Source organism: Lolium rigidum, chromosome 5 (genome assembly GCF_022539505.1).
Source record: "Lolium rigidum isolate FL_2022 chromosome 5, APGP_CSIRO_Lrig_0.1, whole genome shotgun sequence".
NCBI lineage: Eukaryota > Viridiplantae > Streptophyta > Magnoliopsida > Poales > Poaceae > Lolium > Lolium rigidum.
The window spans coordinates 100,880,616-100,890,542 of NC_061512.1; the positions used below are offsets into that span (position 1 = coordinate 100,880,616).

At 49.9% G+C, this 9,927-nt stretch overlaps 2 protein-coding genes across 2 annotated transcripts; one reads left to right on the forward strand and one right to left on the reverse strand.

Moving 5' to 3' along the window:
* Positions 1–105: 105 nt before the first annotated feature.
* On the forward strand, positions 106–2,372 carry LOC124654826 (DNA-directed RNA polymerases I, II, and III subunit RPABC5-like). The gene is made up of 4 exons (XM_047193814.1): positions 106–207; positions 772–830; positions 1,931–2,025; positions 2,110–2,372. Exons 1-4 carry the CDS (start codon positions 172–174, stop codon positions 2,133–2,135), a joined length of 216 nt encoding a protein of 71 aa, XP_047049770.1. The 5' UTR covers positions 106–171; the 3' UTR covers positions 2,136–2,372.
* A 1,043-nt stretch (positions 2,373–3,415) lies between these two features.
* Positions 3,416–6,627, reverse strand: LOC124656215 (protein kinase STUNTED-like). Its single transcript, XM_047194998.1, has 8 exons — positions 6,004–6,627; positions 5,781–5,899; positions 5,545–5,681; positions 4,963–5,457; positions 4,602–4,850; positions 4,092–4,495; positions 3,859–4,011; positions 3,416–3,733 (listed from the first exon to the last, which is right to left on the reverse strand). Exons 1-8 carry the CDS (start codon positions 6,625–6,627, stop codon positions 3,416–3,418), a joined length of 2,499 nt encoding a protein of 832 aa, XP_047050954.1.
* Between the last annotated feature and the right edge of the window lie 3,300 nt (positions 6,628–9,927).

Genomic DNA, 9,927 nt, shown 5'->3' on the forward strand with positions numbered 1-9,927 from the left:
CTGAAATGTTTCAATTATGTTGGGGGTGTGTTTGCAAAGGACCATCCTAATAAGAGAAACCTCGTTCCTGCAAATCCTTTCCTCTCACTCACCTCCGCCTTCGCCCCCAAAACCCTTCTTCCCCTTTCCTTGTCCAGCGGCGGCGGCGGCGGCGAACTCCCAGCATCGAAGATGATCATCCCTGTGCGCTGCTTCACCTGCGGCAAGGTAAACTCCATGGAACCCCCTTCCACTCTCCCCTCAGCTAGCCTTGCTCCTCTCCCTTCCCGCCGTTTCTTCTAGGGTTTGCCTCTCGTTGGCTGCGTCTCCGGCGTGGCCGATTCTTCTTCGTTTCGCTAGGGCTCTCGTCGATTTTCTATTGTACGGCTCGTGATCCAGTCGGGCGCCCTCTATGGACTCGTGCTACGGCGTAGGGCACACGGCCTGTTAGGGTATGCGCGCTGCCTCTGAACTCTGCTTGTATGTTCTTGCGGTGGTTGATTTTTGAGATTTTGCTCACCTGTTCTCGCAAATACTACAGAGATTTTTCCCGTCCATGGTGGCTAGTCGTTCGCTCCAGGATTTAACAATAGGGTTTAGTTGTAGTGTGGCACATGGATTGTTTTCAGGGCGAGATTTACTGAAAAGTGTTCATCTGAAATTTAGTAAATGTAACAATTCTGTACTCTGTTCTTCTCTTACTGTAGTGCATTGACAGAACTCCTGGCCTTCACTATATATAAAAAAACAATAGGAGATCAACTGAACAGTTAATTTTCTTTGCTGGTGCAGGTGATTGGGAACAAGTGGGACCACTACCTTGATCTTCTCCAGGCCGATTACACGGAGGGGTAAAAATTTATACCCCATTTGCATCATCACCGTTCTGTAGTTTGATTGTGCGTATTCTAGTAGCTCTGTCTTCCATCGTGTTCTGGGGGCTTAGGGAGCATGCATTTTACTCTGTTTCTTGTTGCAAGGAAACGTGTTTAATTAGTTCCAGCGCATTGCTTGTTCACTTCTATGTGAAGAACTTGGGAGCAGAAGATCTGTTTCACATGTCAACTACTGTGATAGACTATCGGGTTGCCACACAGATGATGAATTGATTGAACTATTGTGGAATTTAGCTCGTGTACAGTAGGGATGTGAGAGCAACGCTGTACAGCTTGTGATTACGTTACACCAAGTTACCAATGAACACTGAAGTGGACTGGCTCCATGAAAATAGCGGAGAGATGAGCTATATTAATCTAGCACTGGTGTATATGTCGTGCATTCCTGCTTTAAGGACCTCTGCAAGTCTTCTAGTGTCATATCATTGAAATATCACTGTGACTGAGATATGCAGAGCAGTTAAGAGTCTTGCGACTGTTTAGTAAACCAGCTGTTTGCTTTTTTTGCTGTGCAATGCTAAAATTTATATGATATTCTCTTGGTGTCTGAAGTAATGAGGTACATAGAATATACTAGTCTGTGCAAAAAAGTGACATCAGGTTAGGTACTCTCCACTTCTGTGGTGTTTGATACTGTCGATGACTTGATGGAGTAATATTGTGTTTCTAGTAAGCGGGCTTTGTAAAAGAAACGTCCATGATGTAATTATACTATGTACGTAATGCACCCACTCTTGATTGTGGATGATGCACTTGAATTCTGAAATACTGTAATCCTTGCAATGTGGCACTGCACCTGGACATCTGTATCTACGTTCACCCATATGCCTAAAATCGAGAAACTGGCAATGGAAGCTTAACCTATGCATTCCAGTTGGTACTTAAATTATTAGCAGTTCTAATAATTGTAGAACAACCTCATTATCGTACCTATGCCTACTTCTGTGAATGTCCTTTATGGCCTATTTGATAACTTTTACCATTGCATATCCTGTTTAAATTTTGTGTCAAATCTAATTTTATTCATCTTCTTTCTCGATGGTTTATGTTGTTAGGGATGCTCTGGACGCATTGGGCTTGGTTCGCTACTGCTGTCGGCGTATGCTCATGACCCATGTTGACCTTATCGAGAAGTTGCTCAACTACAACAGTAAGTTGATGTTGTTATGTATCTTTGTAAGTTATGTTGCTTTCTTTGCTATTTCATATGGAACTGACACTTGTTAATTTTCAGCACTGGAGAAAACGGAGACAGCTTAGTTGAACCCATCCTGCTGTGAAACCCTTGTTCCTCGTCTGGACATGGGTGGTTTCAAGGTGTGAGCAGGGGCCGAATGTGAAGCTGGTTCGTTCATGAATGTGCAAGAACTGTTAGTGTGACAATCCGTTTGTACTATGTATGTGGTACTATTAACAAACATATGTATGCACTTCCATTATCGAACTTATTTAGTTCTAAGCTTTGGATTATAAATCCGTGTTTTCTGCTTGATCTTATTGGCTGTGGGCACCCGTGTTCATCTCAGTGTCAACCATTATGGCATTATTATTATACTAAATAGGAATGCACTGACATTCCACATTTACCTACGACCCAGATGTTTGTGCTCTATTCCCAACATGATATCGATGTATCTAAATTAAGATTAATTACTTGCCTTTATATTAGCAATGGTCGTTGAAGGTCTGTTTCTGACTGATGTTAACTTGCATATCCATTCATCTACTTGTTTACCTGGGTTTAATCATGTTGCAAGGGTATCATTCTCATTCATGTTGACCTTGGTGCAATTATCACCATTGTCCATTGATGCTTGCATAATTTGCACATGGTTCTCTTATCGAAGCCTTGTTGTATGTTACATATGCTGTTTGTTTGATGGTCGTGCTTGTTAATGCATGTTGCTACATGTGATGAAGCATTCATGACATGTTCCAGGTAGGCATAATCATTCAATCTATCCTTTTTTTCCATTGACCTAGGTGTTTCCTGGAACATCACATGGGTGGTTAACCAGAGATGAAGATTCAGAATTATTTGTGGAATTGCCTGTTATTATTGTATTGAGCACGACCAATAAATAGTACTAGCGTATTCCTTTCTATAATAGTTACAAGCTGGGTAATTAGATCGGACGTACACATAATTTTAAGTTTGAGAAATCTCAGACTAGTGTTAAACACTATCGGTAATCTAAATTCTCCAACCTTGATTTTGTTTGGAAAATTGCCATTTTTCTTGGCATCTTCGGTGTTTATTTTTCTTGGGATCTTCCATGTTTATTTTTTTCTTGAGAACTGTTTTCTTGGATCTTACTGGGTTCCTAATATGATAGTAGTACAGACTTTAAACTGGAATGTACAATCTTTTCTCATTTGATGCTTTGGGGTAGGGTACACAAATGTTGTAAGAAATCCATGAGGACTAACTAGAAGAAACATCAAAACTGGACAAGGGAATTGCATATCCCCATTCGTAACTACCCTCTAACTGCTCAATATATACACCGAAATGAAAGAATCAAAATAATGGTTGATATCTACACAAAAATCCTGGGGTTCCCGCCATGGGCGGAGCCTCCTTCTTCAGTCAAGCTCGATGACCGGCTCCACCTCCCCTTCATGTACTCCTCAAGCGACATGTTGGCGGGGATGAAGTCGACGCTGCACACGGAAGCAGAGTCATCGTCGTCAACGTCGATGTCAAGCAGCGCGAGTTTGATGTACGATTGGATGTCGATTTTCTCGGAAGAGACGGCCGAGTACTCCTCGCTGTAATCGTCGCCGATGTCTGACATGCCGAGCTGCGATCTAGCCCGATGGATGGCGTCGCTGTCGCCGTCGAGTAGCTTCAGAATCTGGACAAGTTCAGACGAAATTTAGCATGTGAGCTAACTGTCGAACCGAGTATAGCTAGCTGAATGACAAGGTCACTAAGCAAAACATTTCCAGAAAAAAGAAGCCAGAGATTAAATCTTCTTACATTTGCCATGGTCGGTCGGTGTTGCGGGGCTCGAGTGATGCAGAGCGCGGCGGCCAGGATCATCCTCTCGACCTCACCGGCATCGCGGTCCTCGGTCGGCAGGCTCGGGTCGACGAGCTCCGTTAGCTTGCCTCCTTGCACGATGGAATTCGCCTGATGAAACACAAATCTGATTACAAAACAATTCAAGAATGTTCCAGTTCGTGATGATTAAGACGGTGTCGGATACTTACCCACATCACCAGGCTCTCTTGGCCCTTGGGGCCGCCGGAGCTCACCGGCTTCCTCCCGGAGACGAGCTCGAGGAGGACGACGCCGAAAGCGTACACGTCCATCTTGTCGCTGACCTTGCCGTGCATGAAGTACTCTGGGGCCAGGTACCCGAACGTGCCGGCCACGTCGTCCCCGGTGATCTGCGCCGCCGCGTCGGCCGCCCACAGCGCGAGGCCGAAGTCACAGAGCTTTGGTTCGCAATCTTCAGAGACGAGTATGTTGGAGGACTTGACGTCCCTGTGGATCACCACCGGACGCTCGTTGCCGCCACCACCATGGAGATAATCGAGGGCGCGCGCGACTCCGACGGCCACCTTGAATCTCTCCGGCCAGCTTAACCGTGAGCCCTTCCCTTGTTTCTCACCTGCACATACAGCAACGTTAATCATCAATTCATTTCATAAACCTCCATGGCGATGGAAGCATTGAGAAACCTGCATTTCGTTTGACTAAATTAAGCATGCACTTACCGTGCAAGATCTCCTCCAGGCTGCCCCTGCTCATGTAATCGTACACCAGCATGAGCTTGCCGTGCTCGGCGCAGAACCCGACGAGGGCCATGGCGTTCCTGTGGTCGACGGAGCTGATGATGTCGATCTCCGCGACGAACTCCTTCACCGCCTCCTCGGAAGATTTCAGGACCTTCACTGCTAGCTCCCTGCCGTCATAGCAGCGCCCGCTGTAAACCCAGCTCGTGCCGCCTTTCCCGACCAAACGATCTGCACAACACAGTGGATCATGATCAGGAGCATTCAGCGCATTGCATCGGATATAACATCGGCTGATCACGGTAACTGAACAGAATGGCAATGGAATGCATTGTATATGTACCTGGGGAGAAGTTAGAGGTGATCCTGGCAAGATCACGGTAACTGAACATGGTGTACATTGAGGAGTACTTCTCTCTGATGGAGGCCAACTCCTCCTGAACTTGCTCAGCCGCTTCCTCGGTCACCGGGGCTGCTGAACCGACCGGCCTTAGCGGTGAGCACCGGCTTGGAAGCCGCATTGCCCACTCAACCACGGACACCTCCGAGCACTCGGGCGAGGCAGGCATGATGTCCTTCCTTAGCAGCGGCCACCCCGCAGCCACCTCCGGCAGCTCCCGCCGCTGGCTCCTCGCCGGAGTTGCCGGTGCTACCGCCGCCACCTTCCGTGAGATCCGGGCGCTCATTGGCATCGACACGTTCCGCTCCAGCGAGCGGCCATGGCCGATCACCGAGTCATCCCGAGCCTTCTCCCCGACCGTCGCCGCCGCGTCGAGTATCTTCCGGTAGATCATTCGCGGCGTCTCCGCCACCACAGAATAGGTTCTTCGAGGGGACACTGCACAGAACAGTTAGAATCTCGTGAGCAAATTTAGACCCGCCGCCGAACCAAAATTCGGAAGAAAACTGCACGGGCGAAACGTACTTGTGCAGCAGTAGTGGTTCATCTGCTCCTGCATTGCGTTGCCATGGTACACGATGGCGCCCTTGCTGACCGCGAGAACAGTGCAGCTGCCCGGGACTCTCTTGGCGCAGTACTTGGCGACCGCCGTGGCGCACAACCTGATCGTAGGACGAGAACCGAAACAATGTCACTCCATTGCAAGAAACGAGCCGGTCGATAGATGAATGAACCACAGTTCGAAACTGTCGCGTACGTACCCGAGAGGCGAGTTCTTCATGACCCCGAGGATGAGCTGCGCGGCGCCGTAGGAGATGGCCTCCTTCACCAAAGCCTTCTTGACGGATGAGCCATGGCAGACCCTGAGCTCCAGGTTGATCTGACGAAGGAGAGAAGGCGGTGAGCAACCGTTGGTCGGGGCATACCAGAGAGGCTGGAAGAAGAGAGAGTCTCCGGGTGGCCCGGCGTGAAGTCAAGTTGTACCTGGTTGAGATTGCAGAAGCCGTCGTACGCGGCGAGCACGGAGGCTAGCGAATCGGCTGCGGCGCCTGTGCTCCTCTCCTCCATCCCCGACACGTCGGCGGTGGTGACGTGGAGCGCCACGACGCGGTCACCGGCGGCGGCGGCCTTGGCGAGCGCCCATGCGAGCAGCTCCCTCCCGGCCGCGTCCCTCCGGACGGCCACCAGCAGCGTCCTCCCGCCGCCCCAGCCGCGCGCCGGAACTCCCACCGGCGGCGGCGCCCGGATCATCTTCAGCGACGACCTGTGCTTCATACTGCCGGCCGGCGACGGAAGAAGAACCGGTGCTCTGCTCCCGACCTGCCTCTCCTTCCCCTGCTGCCGAATCTCAAGGTGGTGTTTCAGTTTGTTGGAGGGAGGGAGGGGAATGGCGGTTGCGTTATATACGTGCGTGCGGTTGCGATCGCCGTGGTCGTGCGCCGTGGCATCCAAGCTGGCTGCTCGGGCGACATGGTTTTTTAAAAATCGGGCAGCGCTGCGGCTGCTTAAGGTGGAAGAAGACCCGCGACCCCGCGAGACTGGATCGAGCTGACAGCGACGGTGGTGGGGAGGAGGTGGCATGGCGTACCGTGTGGGCGCGAGCGACATTGTTTGTTAATTGGGTTTTACTACCAGTCCTGTGCGCTGGGCGCGATCGTTCTCTTTTTACTTGTGCAAGCCACAGAGTTGACGAGCTACGTACGTATACAACCTTCCTTGAAGATAGGTTAAACAAATCACGGGCTTAAGTCCTCTGGATGACTACACAGATTATGAGCACATGGACAATGACGGCGAGACCAGGGAGGCACTACGGGAAAATCAGGCGCTGCCGTGCAGCATTTCATTACCGTGAGGCACCGCACGGCAAAGATCGTTTCTTTGCCGTGCGGCGCGAGAGGGACGCACGGCAAAAAAATAAAGCACGGCAAAGTTTTGTGGTGGCGCACGGCAAAGTATCGCCGCACGGCAAAGTTAGAAGTGCCTCACGGCAACGCGTTGGCGCACGGCAAAGCCCTCCCGAGCGCACGGCAAAGAAGCCAGGACGGCAAAGATCCTTCCCCGTGCGTTCATTCTTTGCCGTGAGTTGCATTCTTTGCCGTGGTGCTCCCTTTGCCGTGCGGCCAGGAATAGTGCACGGCAAAGCCTTCTTTGCCGTGCGTTGCATTCTTTGCTGTGCGCCAACAACCATTTAATTTGTTTTTCTAACTATTTGCCGTGCGCCTAACGTCTTTGCCGTGCTGAAGAAGATGAAGCAAAGGAAGACGCCGCATCCTGAGACGGGGTCCGTGTGGGTTAACCCGCAATCCGAGATCCAGTGCACGTCGTATGTCTCCAAGTTCAAGCAGAAGTACGGCAAGGACGCCAATCCAGAGGCCGAGGACTTTGACCCTGAGGTTGCGGTGCTTGCGGGAGAAGGCTTGAAGCATGGCCGCCTATGGTTTGGTGACGGGGTTGTCGACCCAGCGACGGTTCCCTCTCTCCGCCAGATCCGTCGTGGTCGTAAGAGCGGCCAGCCTGAGGTAGAGCCCCGGCCACGGGCTTCGGATCTAGCTGTCGAGCGGTTACGGGTATGTTCTTCCTCCGGCCTCTACCTTTCCTTTACATGCTTTCCATTGAAATGTTAATGACATCGCGGCAACACATCGTAGGCGGAGATGGCAGAAAAGGAGCAGGCGGCCCAGGAGCACGCACGGAACATGGAGCGGAAGATTCTGGAGTATCAGTAGCAGCAGACACAGATGATGCTGCAGATGCAACAACAGCAGCAGATGATGCAGCGACGAACGAGCACGGATGAGCTGGCTGATGAGCCAGACGGCTCTGTCTTCTCCACCGGGGAGTATTCCTGCTCCTCCACCTTACTCCATGCCGTGGATGCCGCCACCGCCCACTCAGAGCCCGGGGACACCTCTCACCGTGAACAACTTGAACATCATCCGGAGCATGAACCGCGGTGAGTCCTCTTGTGCCCAACCCGCTACGTGTACTTGTTCAAGTGTTCAATATGAAAATACAAATGTTCATTCCATCAACCTTATAGATTATATGTCACAAGGAAATGACGATGAGACCGGCGGAAGCGGAGGAGGACAAGGTTGATGGCATGGTCTTCGTGCACTTTGTCGGATTGTATGCTTGTAATGGATTGTAATATTGGACATTGCACTATGGACTCTATGTAACTTGTGTGGATGGACTATGAACTCTATGTAACGGATTGTATGCATGAACTATGTGTGCTCGACGTATTTGTGGTGTTGTTGATGTGTTTGGTGATCATATGTTGATATATATGCTATATTTGTGAAATGCAATATTTGAACTGCAGGGATAAATGAAAAACAGCAAAAAAATGAAAAAATCAGGCCCCTTTGCCGTGTGTGTGCACACGGCAAAGGACTTTTGGTCACTTTGTCGTGTGCACACGCACGGCAAAGGGGCCACGTGGCGCAAGCCTGTGCTCCTGGGAGCTCCTGGAGGGTCTGCTGGCAAGGCCTTTGCCGTGCGGGCTGGCCTGCTGCCGCACGGCAAAGCCAGCTTCACGGCACAAAGTTCGCGCACGGCAATGTTGCCACGCACGGCAAAGGAGGCGCCGCACGGCAACGTTATCGCGCACGGCAAAGGTGAAGACGCACGGCAAAGCTCTGCCGCACGGCAAATAATTGCACGCACGGCAGAGATTAGGACGCACGGCAAAGGTCTTTGCCGTGCAGATCGGCGACGCGCACGGCAACGTTGGCTTTGCCGGCGCTCTCTTTGCCGGGCAGCCTTTGCCGTGCGTGCACGCACGGCAAAGCCTTTTCCGTGCATATAGCGGCCTTTGCCGTGCAAAGTGCCGCACGACAACGTCTTATTTTCCCGTAGTGAGGAGTGAAAGACATTTGGAAAAATTTGTTTTTAAGCGGAGGACATGTGTCTAGTTTCTTTCTTTAACCACTGTAGATCTTTGTTACAGTAAACGGCGAGGATTGCAAGAGACTCTAGCTCAAGTTCCTAAGAACGACACCAGGACCCCAACCACGCCATGTAGTTCTCGCAAAATTTGCAATAACTTTATTCTTTTGAAATGAGGAACCCTACATATAGCTTTTATTTGGATTTTATTCAACAAAGATCTTTCAAAAGCATGCATCACACAAATTCGAAGAAGCATACATCCGGTGGCATCGACTTTGCTTGGTATTCTCGTCCGCCTCGCGGAAGATCTGGGGGTATCTTAATCGGTGTTAGGACAAATTCTATGGATGTGTTGGCTTTTCGGATGGGGAGTTTCATATTAAACTCCATATCCGTAACAAAGCTGACAATTTCACTTGTTGCCGTGTATGGCCCCGCCCAGGAAGATTTCAAGGCAGCTTTTCTTCGAGAAGTGGTTAACCTAGCGAAAGATAACCCATACCCTATTCTCATAGGGGGGTTTCAATTTGCTTAGGTTTCCATTCGAGAAGAGCATAGGTCGGTTTGGCAATCATTGGCCTTTTCCGTTCGATGCAGTCATTGACAGCTTGGACTTGAGAGAGGTCTCAATGATGGGAAGCCAGTTTACTTGGGCAAACAACCTTCCAGAATCTACATATGAGAAACTAGATCAGATACTGACTGTGAATCAAAATTCCCTATGGTATCGGTACATGCTCTAGAACGTATTGTGGGTTTGTTAGACCATGCTCAGATCCTTTTATCTACCATATTGCCTAGAACTCCGTGTAGGCGCCATTCAAGTTTAAACTTGGATGGCTACATCTAGAAGGGTTTCGTGGTATGATCAAAATGGTATGGAAAAGACCTGTCTCTAGGGATTCTTCAATTCAAAGGTGAAATAATAAAATGTGTGTGACACGCAAATACCTGACTGGTTGGGCTCGTCATACAACATGTTACTTAAAAAAGGGAAAAATCGACTTT